The sequence below is a fragment of the Triticum dicoccoides genome, chromosome 5A, assembly GCF_002162155.2.
Source record: "Triticum dicoccoides isolate Atlit2015 ecotype Zavitan chromosome 5A, WEW_v2.0, whole genome shotgun sequence".
NCBI classification, from domain to species: Eukaryota; Viridiplantae; Streptophyta; class Magnoliopsida; order Poales; family Poaceae; genus Triticum; species Triticum dicoccoides.
Genome location: NC_041388.1, coordinates 443,123,526 through 443,139,496, shown reverse-complemented (window position 1 = coordinate 443,139,496; position 15,971 = coordinate 443,123,526). Strand labels below are relative to the sequence as shown.

General features: G+C 43.6%; 1 protein-coding gene across 1 annotated transcript; it reads right to left on the bottom strand.

Moving 5' to 3' along the window:
* Nucleotides 1-2,984: 2,984 nt before the first annotated feature.
* On the bottom strand, nt 2,985-14,107 carry LOC119302200 (meiosis-specific protein PAIR2-like). Its single transcript, XM_037579231.1, has 28 exons — nt 13,978-14,107; nt 13,809-13,877; nt 13,605-13,697; nt 13,369-13,492; nt 12,803-12,872; nt 12,690-12,731; nt 12,421-12,549; nt 12,236-12,340; nt 12,010-12,052; nt 11,903-11,941; nt 11,669-11,793; nt 11,453-11,465; nt 11,270-11,340; nt 11,089-11,193; nt 10,871-11,021; nt 10,226-10,311; nt 10,068-10,125; nt 9,831-9,964; nt 9,594-9,701; nt 9,428-9,451; nt 7,164-7,348; nt 6,803-6,929; nt 6,226-6,598; nt 6,050-6,108; nt 5,182-5,218; nt 4,665-5,032; nt 3,788-4,096; nt 2,985-3,699 (listed from the first exon to the last, which is right to left on the bottom strand). Exons 2-27 carry the CDS (start codon nt 13,873-13,875, stop codon nt 4,049-4,051), a joined length of 2,784 nt encoding a protein of 927 aa, XP_037435128.1. The 5' UTR covers nt 13,876-13,877; nt 13,978-14,107; the 3' UTR covers nt 2,985-3,699; nt 3,788-4,048.
* Nucleotides 14,108-15,971: the final 1,864 nt, after the last annotated feature.

The following is a 15,971-nucleotide window of genomic DNA, read 5'->3' as shown; positions in this document are numbered from 1 at the left end:
CCCCGACTTATGTCATGGCATAATCTTTTGTCCCGTCTGGATGCGATTAGCCTGACAGAAGGGCGGGATGTGTTTCGCTGGAACCTTACTACATCAGGGTCTTTCACCGTAGACTCTATGTATTATGCGCTCACGCATTTTGAGGTACTGGTGAGTAATAGTAAGAAAATTTGGCGGTCGAAGATACCACTAAAAGTTAAAGTCTTCATGTGGTATCTTTGTAGGGGAGTTGTTCTAACCAAAGACAACCTCGCACGGCATAATTGGCAAGGGAGTAAGAACTGTTGTTTTTGTACTCATGATGAGACCATCAGACACCTCTTTTTCCAATGCAACTTTGCACGTTCTACGTGGTCAGTCATCCAAATAGCGTCAAGTTTATATCCGCCCACAAGTGTTGCCAAAATTTTTGGTCATTGGTTTGACGGTATTTCAAATAGGTTCAAAACGCTATTAAGGGTGGGAGCGTATGCCTTACTATGGTCACTTTGGCTATGTAGAAATGATTTTGTTTTTAATGACAAAAATGCTTCTCCTTTGCAGGCTATTTTCCGTTGTACGCACTCGCTTCGTATGTGGTCTATGGTACAACGAGCGGAGGTCCACCGTTGTTCAAGGCGGTGTGTACGCGGTTGGAGCAGGTGGCTACGGAGGTTTTTACCCAACATAGGTGGCAGCATAACCTCCGGATCGGCCCATCTCATCTTTCGACATAGGCACAGTGTCGGCCTATAGGACTCTACTATTGCCGATTCATCGGTTTTTGTTTTCTTCTGGTTGTCAGACTTTGGGTGTTTGGCTGTGTGCATCCTAATTATGCAGAGGCCGAGTGTTGCTCATAATGTTTTGTATCCACTTGATGCTATATTTTTTAGTTAATAAAATTGCCCTTTATCAAAAAAAACTTGCAAGAAATGGAAGTCTACAATTCTACATATGTATCGTCTCAGGGTTGGTGTCCATAAGCCGTGGGCGCCATGCCTTTGCTGCGCCATATATATGTATGTACTGTCCAACAGTACAAGTCCTTGCAAAGGACTAGGCGTGTGCTCGATCGCCGAACCAAAAAAAAGTTACTTCGCCCTTTCTTTCTTGCTTGGTAGGTATATATGTCGTCAAGTTAGCAAATCTATAGCTAGATCCATTCATCCATCCACCTAGGATCAGGATGCTCTACTTAAGAGCACATGTAGTGTCAAGGAAGGACGTACCTTTCGCAAAAAAAAAAAAGGGAAGGACGTACCTAACGACAACTCGAGTTTCAAAAATTCCCGCGTGATTCAGCTAACGACAGCCGGAGCTATAGGGGCGGAACCGCGCAGCAGCACCGTGACTGAACGTGGGACGGAGCCCACGTCGATCGTGCCTTGCCTCCGACAACAAGGGGAGCTAGCTAGCTAGCATGTGACGTGAGAGTGAGACGACGGGGCCAGATCGATGGAAACGCTCCATTGAATATGCGGTGGCGCTTTGGACGGCGGCTGCCTCCCGCTGTGCATCGCGCGCGCAGGAGACACACGGCAATGTGTATTGTGCTCGTCGATCGGGTTATCGGACACTGGTGGTGGTGCTGAATGCTGATGCTGAGACGAGGAGAGAGACGGATCGCAAGGCTAGCCCTAACCTAGCGCCCGTGGCGGAGCTTGCAGCCCAAACATGGGAAGGCCAACAAGAAGAACATAGTTTATGGGCTGCTATTTTAAGGCTCAAGAGTAGATGTATATTGTATAAAACTTCATGGGCTGGGCGGGCCACGGCCCATTCAGCCTTGCTGAAGCTCCGCCAGTGCCTAGCGGTAGAGAGGGATGGGTCGATGCCGCCATGCCGGGAGTAGAGAAGTAGTGCAATCTGGCCGGCTCCAATGGCTTAATTTCTCCTTCGTCCACAGTGCCTTGTAGGAGAAGGGAGGGAGAGAGTGTAATGCGTTCACTGTAGCGATAGCGAGGCCGGGCGGCTCCAGACCCGCACGCTCGCACTCGGATGGATCTTGCCGATATCCGGACGTAAGGGGCGGTGGTGGCGGGCGATCGAGCCGGCGACGGCGTTCACATCGATCGACAGAGACTCTCTCCGCTCCTCCAAATACTTTTGATGCACAAGACCGTACCGTACGGGTGCACGTCTGGTCTGCGCCTGTGCATCGTGGTGGGGCAAAATTTCGTGTTTTGACTCTTTTCCGAAACCTGTTCGAAATCTGACCCTAAGTTGAAAAAAAATCAAGTTCTGACCCTTTTGCTACCGCCAGAGTCCATGGCGGTAGGGTCTAACAGCCTACCGCCAGGGACTTTGACGGTAGGAAACATCCTGCACAACCCTACCGCTAAGGTGCTTGGCGGTAGGCACGAGCACGCACTGTGTTCAATACTTAGGCGGGTTTTGGCAGTAGGGCATGCAATCCTACCTTCAGGGTCCTTGGCGGTAGGCTGTTATACCCTACCGCCATGTGTTATACCCTACCGTCATGGTCCCCGGCGGTAGCAAAAGGGTCAGATCTCGAAATATTTCCAAACTAGGGTCAGATCTCGAATAGGTTTGAAAAAAGGGTCAAAACACAAAATTTAGCCTCGTGGTGGACATGGTGGTAATGGATGTTTTCACTACTGTACGTAGTACATTGTTTGCAATAATTGCTTTATTGTTAAGAGGAGGAGATCTCCTGGTTACCTCGCCTGCTGCTACTGAATGCGTTCCCTGTAGCGCGTCCTAGGTGGGAGGGAATGAATTGCAACTTGGCGCCTAAAACAAAGCATGCAATCAGACAAACAATTGCCGTGCCCTACCCACAACCACCGCTACTCTTGCTCGATATCACAGCGCCTTTAAGGCGAATTTACGCGACCTGACTGATGCACTCGGTAACAAACAATGCTTCATAGTACCAGGCGCTATAATTGCTCTTGATTGATTCTCCCACGTTCGGGTGACCTAAGAAAAACAACATCAACGAGAGGGCGACTTTTTACGTTTCTTGGCGTTCAAACAACTTCAAAACGAAAATCATTCCATCAGAAAATAGATGCCAAGCGGCAGCCTTTCAAGAGGCAACGTTAGTAAAAATGCCGTGGTTTCTTTACATGCCATCAGACAAACAAGCTCAGGGACTAGGCTCTGGGTTTTGCTCCAATTGTGCTGCCAAGCTACCAAATCGACAAGCTAGGTTGGACGGGACAAATGTAGCCTATAAGCCAACCTTAATTATCAGCTAGGACCATCAATTATCCATGTCATATGATCAGGAGCAAATCCACGCTCGATCAATCACCCCCCACAACGACCAAGGCACCAACAACATTCTGAAAAGATTCTCACAAGACAGGTAACTCATCTTGGAAAGTGTCCCAACTTTTCTTCACTTGGGTTGATTGGCACTGCACACACTGTCAAACTACAAACAAAAAAAGATCTCTTCAATCATGCGCCCAAGAGATTGCCTTTCCTTCAACCACGACAAGATCCAGAGCGTTCCTGTACAGAAACAAAAGCTGCCCACTGGACCGTTTTGCAGAACTTCTACAGAAAACCTACCGTGACCACAATCTGCAGACGCCAAACCGCATAGCGATGGACGGAAAGCAAGAAACAGTTGTTGGGTGGGTCTATTGCATTTGGAAAAGAGATAGCAGGACCATCTACGAGTACCCAATGCCACATTTAGTTGCACATGTGCAGACGTTCTTGTAGCACCTCTGATTTCTGTTCCTGGAAAGCAGCAACTACAGCATTTATTCATTTTTGTCTCTTTTTTTTGACACAACACATTCTTATTAGAAATTTAGAGAGTACATACTGCGTTATGTGAAGACAGGAGAGTTAAGGAATCTAGTTTTCAATCATAACTTGGTGCTGTTCAGTAAAAAAATATCCATACGATCCAGAATTGGACCTGGTTCCACTATCAAGCGATAACGGAACAAGGGGAGTCTTGTTCAGTAATTAAACATGATTTCTTGTTCCTGGATATACGAGTCAAAAGCTCCAAATTACCATTTACTGAATTTAGTTAGATTCGTACCATAAAGCATCCGGCAGGACAATGCACATCTCCTCACTATTCTACGGTGCTGTCCGGTTGTCCATCTTTATTAGAGCCTACACGCTGCAATAGTAAACACAAGCATAAGAGATAGCCGTCCGAAAACATAACCCGGATATACAAAGAATAAAGAGAAAAAATGCATAAATATCATCTAGGGCATACTTGCACAAATTCTATAACAGTACAAAATACAAATAGCACAAGAACTCTCTACAGCAGATTTCTTAGGACTGCTATTAATCTCTCGATGCACTCCATGTTTCCTTCTACCATACAACCACATATAACACTCTAAACTGCTTTACGACTGCACAGAGGTGCAATAGTTCATCTTAACTTTTACCGCACTTGCAAGCCTCTATAAACAACACAAGGTCTCATGGATGAATTTATATCAGGAATCAAGAGAAATCAAAAGAATAACAAAGCAGTTAGGATAATTAAGTTTATTTATTCAATACTTGAGCCAAGTCAGAAGGAAATCAATGTTCTAATCTTAATGGTGTAAGAAGACCATGGACTGAAGAACAGAAAAAAGGTCAGAGATTACTTGCTTGAACACGGAAATCCTGAATACCAAAGTAAACATGTAGGAAAGACTGAGGAGAAAGTGAGAGAACACATTTACCATCCTTTTGCTGATATATGGTTTTATCTCAGGGAGTAACTCAGGATTGTTCTCCTCTTTAAGCTTATGATTTTTCTCAAACTCTTTCCTCGATTCCTTTCGCGAACCAGATTGCCAGACACCACCAAAATTAGGGAGCCAACTAGCATCAGGCGTTTCTGGAACAACTTCACCTCGCTTTTCCATTTCCATTTCAGCTCTTCTTCTCTCTGCCCATGCAGCTCCAACACGCTTTGGGTTAAGTTTTCTTGATTTTCCTTTCAGAGAAGATGGAAGAGCATAGCTGGCGAGTGACACATTCTTTGGATCATGCTCACTAGCTTCTAACCATGGAGGAGGAGCGCCAGTATGCACATTTGCTTTCAGGCCTTCATAAAACAATGATATCACATAAAATTTCATGCATGGACTGAGAAAGAATTAACTAGATATATCTTTGTTTGCTCAGGCTGCAGCATTTTCACATTCAGATTAGTGCAAGGAAAATATACACTACAGAAAGTGCAGTGTCAAATACCCTGATTGAATTTCCCTCCAGAGTGGCCCTGTTGGACCTGCAAGGGCAGAATTGTAAAAAAAGAGATGCCAACATGCACCATAGAAAAGTGATTATATAAACAACAAATCATTACATATGAACATTTGTAAAAAAATTAAAAAATTGGTTCATAATCACTTCTTTTAGGAAACAAGAAACATAAACTAGAACAAAACCCTTTTGGTACAAGAAAAGAGAATTGCTACATTTGTTTGAAATTAATAATGTGCAAGTTCTGCTTACATATGAGAAAGAATTGCAATTATGTTACTGGGGGAGGTAAAGACATGTTTTAAGACACCGGGGAACAGTGGAAGGCCATGAGTAGAGGCAGGAGACAGATCAGGACATAAATGTAATAGCACATCTAACATGTCTGGAGTACTCCAATACCATAGTAAGAAGATAAATTACACGTTTATATAACTAACCAGATGTAGATCAGGAACTGGTTCAAGGAAATATATCTGCAAACTAAAATCTACAAGCATGACTGCAACCAAAAAATCACATTCCTAAAGATGTCAACATGTCATATGGTTTAACTTCCTGAGTCTGTATGACAACTTCCCCTCGTTTAGCCTTCCACTATTCAGATTCAAGATACCTAAACATTGTGATACTAGCTCAAACAACACTAACTAACCGTAGCTTCTCTTTGCATAAATGGAATACACTCCCATTTATCGTTGCCACTCATCAGCACTTCAAACTTCTTAGTGGATCTTATTTACAGAATGACTGCTAAATAACGAACAAAATACACAAGGCTGCTTGCGATCTTTTCAAAAGGACAAATGTCTACTTTTCACATGCACATGGGTGTGTGCACATATTACATACTTACATATACAAAAGAAGAAGCTGGTGGATTTGGTCCATTTCCGAGGGAAGTAGATTGAGCACCTGTAAAGGGAGGGAAATCAGCAACGTACCAACAAAGCTGTAGAATAGTACAATTAGCAAAGTCCAGAGCAAAAAATTAAGTGAAAGATCAATGAGAATTTCAACACTAGTGCTCACCTTTCATTCGTGCATCAGCACTATGAAACACGTTTGTACTCGGCATACCCTGATGTCCATGTGTTGTGACACAGGGTTTGACAGGCAGTCCAGAAGTACCAAATGGAGCAGAATAAGCAACACTTCCAGAGGTGGAAGATCCATAACACGCTGTACTAGTGGGGTAATAGGCCCCATTGGTAGGACTTTGTAAAGGCATAACAACACAAGATGCAGTATTACGAAAAGATGGGATGTCAGTTTCAGCAAAACTATCCAAAATTTTAGAGGTAGATTCATTTTGGATATCTTTCAACGGCCTCAAAGATGGTCCAATCATGCCATTGGCCAATGCCTGTGCTTCTGTACTGGAGGACTCACAGCCCTTCTCCCACTGAAATTACAAAAACATAACAGATCAGCAGTGCAGAAATATGTCAGCATCATCTTATTTCCAGAGCACATATTAACCTGCTTCACTGCCAATACCATATCTAAATACCAAACAGACCATTTGATATAACTACAGCTGTGAAAATAAGCACATCATGCCATTCTAACAGGAGGAAATACAGGCACAAAACATATAGCACTGCACCTTGGCAAGCTCAGCCTCTGAAATCCTAAACGAATCGACCTGATCCATCCCGCCCCCATGCTTCCGCAGGAAATCCTTGACGCCCTTCAGGTGCTCCCCGCTCGCGAGATGGTAAATCGCATTGCTACTGCAAAAACAGAGTACAACAGGGCTTCTATCATTCACACGAAGTCTAGATGTCTACAGTATCTCTAAAAACTCTACTATGCTTCCAACAACCCCTGATCCCGATGCGCTACCAGTGCTCGATCTCGTGTTCTATTGGACCATCCAAAGTTGGAACTACTGTAACTAGAAACAGCGCATCTGAATCAGAACCCTAGGTGTGCAGGGACGGGTAGGAGAAGTAGGCGGAGGCTACCAAGCGAAGCGGCTGTCGAGGTCGACGAGGTCGGCGGAGCAGAAGGGGCACCAGAGGCGGGAGCGGGGGGCAGGCGCGGAGGGGCGGAGGAGCGCGCGGCGGAGGTCGGCGAGCTTGGCGCGGAAGCCGGAGAGCGCGGCGGCGAGGGCGGCGCGGTGGGCGGGGAAGTAGCGGTGGCGCCTGCCCTGGTCGTGGTTGCGGCGGCACAGCTCGCAGTACTCGAAGGCGCCGCTGCCGGCGCCGCCGCCGTGCGGCTTGGGCGGCATCGCGGGGAGGGGCGGGGCTCCTGGCCTGTCGCGGCGGCGGGCGTTGGCGCGCGCGTTTGGGCTTCAGCAGATTTGGGGGAGGTGCTCCAGCGGCACTTCGAATTTGTGTTAATTTTAATAAAAAAATTAAAGAAAAAAAGGACTAATTGAAGTTGGCTAATTTTTTTAAATAATACATTTTTAAATTAATTTGTATAAATATTACGCCTATATTTTTATTTTTAAAAATAATACACCATCTGTCTGCTGCAGGCTGACTGGGCCTAGTCAGCCCACCACAGGCCGATTGGCTTCCAGTCGGAACAATTTGAGGAATTTTTTTGGCTTATGAAACAATTTTTGTGAAACAATTTTTTTGCTTCATAAAAATTGTTTCATATTGTTTCAAATTGTTTCATAAGCCAAAAAAGTATTCTCAAATTGTTTCACAGAAAATTTTAAACTATTCTCCTCGATATTTTAACATCTATAAAAATCAAAATCAAAATCAATTTGGATAGATAAATTTAAACCCTATCTATATTCACCAGGAGCTATCTAATACAATTGTAAATATGTGGTTTTCCAAAAATTATGAAAATTTATATGTGGCTTGTTAATATTGCTAGTAATTTATGCAAAAAGTTTCAACACAAACCAGATTCGTTTTGATAGATAGAATAAATAGAAAACAACAACTAAAACCAAAAACAGAAAAAGAAAAATGGCCACATGCACCTAGTCGGCCCGCAGTAAGCCGACTGAAACTAATTGGTTCGCAGCAAGCCAAATAGTAGAAGCCAATCGGCCTGCGGTGGGACGACTAGGCCCAGTCAGCCTGCAGCAGGCCCATGGTGTATTATTTTTAAAAATAAAAATATCGGCGTAATATTTATGCAAATTAATTTAAAAATGTATTATTTTGAAAAAAAATAGCTTGAAGTTGTGTATTAGATTTGGAAAGAATATTCGACTAGACCCCGAGTGTGGGCATGTGGAGTCCATTGAAAGAGAATGTCCCCAGCCAAGACCTTTGGTTCGAAACCGGCGTGGTTCAGCTCAACCTTATTTTTCTGCGACACAGCTCAATGCTTTAGGGTACTGGATTTCGTTATCGATCTCTTGGTTTATCACAAGCTAACGATGCGAAGCAAGACAAAGCGTAGCGATGATTCGCTGGAAGAAAACCCTGTCGTGTTGCACAAACACGCCGAGCGGCTCGACAGGCCTGACAACAGACGTAGGGCCATAGTTGATCCAGTACGTACTACTCCGGATCAAATGTAATCGGCCGGACGCCCTGTGCAGAGATACGTGACCACTACCTCGTCAATAACTCAGAACGCCGACAAGGAATGAACTGCTACAGTGACCCGACACGGCAATCACTCAAGCCTACCACTACGATCCAACACGATCCAGGTGAGGCCTTCAGGTGACAGTGTGCCTGCCATCATCAATGCCGCGCTGCCCGTGCACCGGGCGAGGGCTGGCGAGAGAAGAAAACGCTGCACCACGGTCCCCGCCAGAAAAACTTTGGTCATACGCCAAGCAACTGCTCGCCGGCGTACACAGGCCACAGAACAGTACCTACAGCTACAGCATCCAAGACAACAAGAAGAAAAAAAGCTTGCGCCGATCATCGCTGCTCAGTACAGAAGTTCAAATAGATACATCATTAAAACCATGGCGTGAAGCAACCAACATTGCTACGTTTCAGCATTCAGGCAAAAGTGGCCTCGGTGCAGTCTCCAGTGAAACAAACATCATAAACAACACGTCTCAGGGGGGGCACAAGTCTCTCTCGTTTACGTTTTGCTACCAAGGATAGGGCTAGGGACAAGGATCTACATCTGCCGGAAGGGGTGCTCTGTCGCTATCTTCACAAGTTTCAAGCACCTGAACGAACTGAAGTAGTACCGAACTAGGGGTATTCTGCTTCTTCGCCTGACCTACGTGGTTAGTTGCGCTGAGGCTCCTTGCAACCGCCTCACTGAACTAGGACTTCTGGCGCTTGACCTGCTGGAGGATCGGCTCCTTCACCTGCGACAAAATTCAGGGGTGGTCAAGCTTATGGTTTCTGTTAAACTGATGCAACTGAAAGGGTGATGAGCATGTCACATGCGTGAGATTTGTGGATTTGATCATTTTGGTTAACTGAAGGAAGGTGGAACTTTTTCCTTACCATGCTGGCCTTCCTGGTCCGCTTGTCCGGCATGCACATCGACTCTTCGCCAGCCAGAGACTTCCTGATCCTCTGCCCGAGCACCCCACTCTCCAGGGACGTGGCCGACTGCAAGAAAGGCATCACAGTTTATCACGTTTCAACTATACTACATATGTTGCGGTTGCTCTTGCTCAGAGTCTCAACACTGCAAAATTCTTGACTACTTGGGGAAGTCCAACCAGGCTTCGGTCATACCTCGCGATTGCTTGTGGGAGTCCTGCTTGGGTCCTTGTTAGTCTGCTGCTGCTCCGGCAGCTCCCGTGTGCGGGTAAGATCGGATCCAACTGACTGGAAGCGGCCGTTTGTCGAGCCATCTTTCATTTCCTGGTCTGCGACAAGAGGTAAATTCTAGGGTTTAGCAACTGCTGCCAAACCCAATGTGACAGAGGTAAGAGCCTGAACATGGATGTCTGGATCACTGTTGCCACTCACCAGCCGTTTGGTGATCTCTGCGATCAAACTCAGCAGGCCTTGCGTTGGTATCAATTGCCTGCATGACGTAACAGAGATTGAGATGGATCGGGAATGCACAAATGAGTTGCAGAATTACTACAGAAGTAGTGCACAAAGCTTGGAACCAATGGTCATACCATGTCTTCAGTGATATCAACTTCCAGTATCTTCTTTATCTCAAGGAGCTTTCTGTTGGTGACTTCAGAGTGAATGACAGCTTTGCCTGAGAGACACAGATTGACATGCATTTTGTAAAGAGAACAAATATAGTAAATTGCATAACATGGATGGTGTGAACTGGCATGGCAAAAGATCGAATTTAGAAGATACATATATGTATTATTACAGTATAATAGGGACAGTAAAATGACAGGATCGGTTATCCTAACAATGATTAGTTTGCAGCGAACACAACAACTATGAAGCTTTCCAGCTAATGCATTTTATCCAAGAAAGATCAGCATGCAAGTATTACTGGTAAACAACATTTTTCATGAAGAAAATGGTCTTGCTTCAGGGGAGCTATACAACAGTTTTTTCAAAATGCAAGTGATCAACATGCAAAAAACTGATCATTTGAGTCTCACAGCAAATCTTTATAGGAAATGAAGATGAGATTAGTGGCTGGTTTATTCTTTTCCACTGGCTGGCCAACTTCACTTAAAGAACAAATAACACGTGAACCATCCAGAAGAATAGAGGTTACAGTCGAAGAAGGCATCTTCGACTTCATACAGATTTTCGAAGAGGTTGACTTCATAAAGATAAGTTCAAGCAGTTACCTAATCTTCTGTTGCCTGAATTCTTAATGTATCCATCTTGCACCATTTTGTCCATCAACTTTCGGACTGTGCTCTGGTTGGCTTCGCCATCAAGCTTGCCCTGAAGCTTAGCTATAGTCACATAATCCATTGGAAGTGCGTGGTATAATGCCTGCAATGACAACATTGTGTTAGGGGAGATTCCCATGCATTGACATTCAAGGGTTAAAGGACTGCACCTTCATATACATCAGATCTCCACTGTTGTTCTTGGTTCCTTCAGTAGGTGAAACATTGTGCATGGCAACCTCTTCCTTTATGTAGGGTGTTTTGGGATCAGTAATCTGTAATCGTGAAATAATCATGTTAGTGAAGAACAATATAGCATGTGTGGTAGACAATAATGTTACTTAGGTTGACCTTGTTAACAGCATAACCATCCTTGCCTGCCCTCGAAAGTAAACCATCTTTAAGTAGCCTCTCCAAAATATCTGAAAAGTGAGTCATTTCTTTAGTAATTCAAGACTTGAATGAGAATACAGAAAGAATGCCTCTGCTTTACAAGATTAATCTGACGAGCACACAGAATTGTTTCTGCATTACCTTCCACCATTTCCTGCAAAACATTCAACAAACAGTTGTTAGTAGCAGGCTGGAAAACTTGTAAAGTGTATCAAGGCATGGTCTGTTTATATGCACTGGTGGACTAACACTTAAAGAAATCTGTCACTCGCTCACAAGTCCAGTGACTAAAGTAGAACAATAATCAACCAAAATATCAATACTTGTCATAAAAGGGAAAATGACAGCAAGAATTACCAATGATATGTCAGGGTAGTTGGAAAGGACATCTGAAGCATTAACAGTACCCATGTTTCTTGAGCATATCCATGCTCTTACTTGAGCTGTTAGCTCTTCCTCATGAGCAGCATCTTGAGTTTCATCTGTGAACATATGAAAGTTAGAGAAGAGCAAACGGATATAGACCACATCTGCGTGTAAAATTTACATATATGTATGAGCAAATAAAGCTCTCTTGAACCAATAACTGACCATCTGAGTTTGTACCACTTTGACCTTTGCCATTACCATCTGTTGCAGCAAGTATATTAGCACCAAAAACATTAAATACAATGAGAGCATCATGGGATAAATGTTACCATTAGGAGCAATGACGTAACGATCCACTTCAGATGGGTGAACCTAATAGATTCAGGGATTATGTGTCAGGGAATACTTTAGATTACAAAAAAAGGAAATACAGTATGTCTAAGCATGAACATTTTCATGCAAAAAGGAGGTACCACATGTCCATAACCAAAAAAAGAGCAAAGTAAAGATAATGTTACTGAAACTATCAGTTATCTGATTTCTTTGGGCCTTTACCTCGGTGTCCGTAAAGTCATCTTGGTCTGACTCATGACCCACGCTCATCTTGTCATCATCACTGTTAGCATCATTAGCATCACATGGATCAAGGACACTCTTAACCTGCATAAACAAAGCAAACATGAGAAATTGATCAAAAAGACCCCAAAAGAATTCTGGACAGATGCTGTAATTTCCACTACCTTCAAAGCTAACACAAGATGCTTGCTATTGACATTCCCCACTTCCATCTTCAAGGGGTTCTTGTTCCATATATTTACGGCCTCATTCTCAGCACAACCCTTAAAGAAGGGAGGCTCGTAATCCTCAGGCTGGCAACATAATAAAGTCTGTAAGCTTCCACCAACAAAATTATATAGAAGAAGAAAAGCTAAATCCTTATTTCTACAGAACAATAGAATCAGGTTATCTAGGATGGCAGCTGTCGATAACTAGAAACAAAGGCACTCACTGTAGCATCATCATAGTATAGCAGCTTCATTAGAATGGTTCGCTGAACATAAACAAGTGACAGAATCAGAACAGCACAATCCAATGTAACCAAAATACAGAATGCAAAATTACCTCCTCTGGCATTTGGTCCAAGGTCCTCATAAGTGAAACTAGCGTTCTGATCATCTTACAAGCAGAGCTCCTAAAAGGAAAACATTGCCACGTCAGGATATTGTCATTTTACCACTGGTTACAGCTGACAATGTTTATGCTGACAATGACATGCACATATGAACCCAATGAATAGCAATTCACAAACTGATTTGCAGGATGTATATGAGAAAACCACACTGAAACCTCAACTATTTCATACCTTCAGTACTAGAATTTTGCAAGTCAGGCAGGAAAACTAACAGCAACTTACAAATTCAACTAGTACTAATTGTCAAGAGGTGAATAGCTCCTCCATATCTTAAGTTTCACACACTATAATAGAGAAAAACAGAACACTAAACTCCTATGCTGTTCACTCGATGAAGCCACATCTTTGATATTATACCAGTCGGCATGCAGTATTACTTTACTATGACGACTACAGTACACATAAAAACACCCTTCACAAATTAACTCTTAGGAGCACAAAAGACTAACAAGAACAACAAATCCAAGCATCCAAAAAGGGGTATGCAAGATAGCACCTCATCTGATCAGGAGTGACTTCTGCTGCATTTGACTTGAATGTGGCACTATTCTTTTTGCTCCCTGTGCGACTCATGTTCATTGCAACTTCCTCCCCGTTTGTGTTGGGGTAGCTAAATGAGACTGCATGATAATTATGACACATGATAAGCAAATGTAGGGCATGTGATCCAGCATCGATGTCAGTCCAACTTAATACACTACACACTAGCAAACTCCACCCGGTGATACTCACAGGCATACTCTTCAATCATTGGGCCTTCCTCCTTCTCACATATACAGAAGAGAAGGGTCTTGAGATATTTCTTTTGTAAGGCATCATAGACACCTAGAATCAGAAAGTTAATCAGATAAGCAGATAAGAAAAGCACATCTAAAACATATAATCATAGAACAGTAAACTAATTGAATGAGCTCAAGTTGTCTAAACATATATTACCTTTCTCCATCCAATCAATCAACCTCTTGGATTCAGCATCCATGGGCATCAGCTTCTTAATCTTCATCTCTGCAACAAATATAAGGTTGTTTGAGACTTCAAGCTAATAAATGTCAAGCAGAATGTAGATATTACATTATACATATATATACTGGGCAACGATCCTGACCTAGTGCCGGAACAGACTTATCATTGAAGTACTTCTCAGGGAATAGGCCTCTGATGTAGCTGATGTTGTATATAGCAATCCGGAGCAAATTCCTTGTCTGTTTGGTCAACAGAACACCAATGTTATCCAAATAGCTGTATGAATAACTTAAAACTACGCACTATGCTATGATTTTCACCAGATCATATAGATACTTATTGAAATAGCCCAGTGCTTCAGCAATATAAAACCTATCAACATATATCAAATTGGATTACTGATAAACAGCTCAGAGTGAAGCACATAATTCACGACAAAACACATTTATATTTTTCAGTAATGTTTTGTTCAAACGCATACATATACAATAAAGATCGTGTAATACATTTCTTCGATTAAACACCAAGAACAGTTAGCCCATGCAAATACAGGTACATATATTGGTACTGATAATCAAATCTGTTAAGTGAACAGAGATCAAAACATTGCAATTTAGGGCACAGATGTACAAGAGAAATGTAAACAAGACATATCATGTGATATAGGAAATGAACCACCCAGCTTTTCAAAGTGAAAGCTATCAAAACCTGATGACCAACCAATAATCCTGCAATGTATTTGCCAACCAATCCCAACTACTAAAAGCAGCAATATCAAACAAGGAGACTAGAGTTTGAGAGTTGGTTCCCAAACATTGCAAGAGAAGTTTACTAACCTCAGATAATTCCTAAATGCAGAACATACATTGAAAATCTCACAGCATAGCACAAGAAAAAGCATACTTGTAAACTACAGAGAAGATTTTCTGATTCAAACTGGCCAAAAGTATGTCACGTTTGGATCAAACAGTAAAACCCCAATCATAGAGACGCTTAGTACTCCACTGGAAGCATTTGAACAGCACAAAATCTTACTCCTAGAACAACAGGAACTAGTAAACCCAATTCGAACTAATAAGATGACAGAAGTTCGTGCTGCTGTTCCATGATAATTTGGAAATGTGCAAGCCAGTAAATAATGCATCTCTGTGCTCCCCCTTCCACTGTAGACAAAGCATTTTAATAGGGACGTGAAGTTACGAATCGAACATAGGCTGCTACCACAACTTCAGCAATTAAATAGAAATCGAGACTAAACTAATTCCACACGCACAGGAAGAGTTCGAGCACTGAAAATCCCCAGACGCTTCTACCAAAACGCACCAGCTAAGTAGTATGATCGCGTCGAACGTGTGGATCCACATTTCCAGCGGATTTAATGCTAACTACATACGCAAGCGATATTACCACAAGCATACTTCGGCGACCAAACCAAATCGAGACGGGAAAACCCAAAGCGACCAAACCAAATTAGTTCAAACAGCTCCCCCAAATGTTCAGAACACTGCTGGTTCGGAATCGGAGCGCAAACCAGGAGGGTTTCCGCGCCAATCTCCCGCGAAATCGAGGAAAACGACGAGGCAAGCCTCCCGAAAAGCAGATTCCACGCTTCAAATCCGCAAATGGAACCGAGCAAGCAAGCAGGATGAAGGAAACCCCATCAAATCAGTGGGGTAACAGCGAGACGGCCCGTTTGAGCAGACCGAACGCACCCGAGAGTTCGCGGAGGAAACTAGGAACAGAATCCATTTGCGCGATAGCCGATACGGAATCTACTGACGCATCTAGCCGCCTATCCATCAGCAACATTAATTGGAGCAGAAACCCCCACAAAACCCCATGGCTAACCTCCCTTGCACGCCCAAAGCCCCAAACCCGCGCACGAAATCGGTGAAAATCCCGCCAAGCAGCACCAAAATCCACCCCCGAAAAAACCCGACCAGAACGAAACGATTCCGACGCCCCGCGAGCACGAATCGGCCCGAATCGAACCCGCACAACGCACGCGCCGCGGTGAACCGAGCTACCAAATCCTAGGGCAAGCGCTTCTCAGGAACCGCAGGAGGAAATCTCGACCGACCGGCACGACACCACCGACGGGACCAACTCGAATCGCGCGGAACCGAACCGGAGACG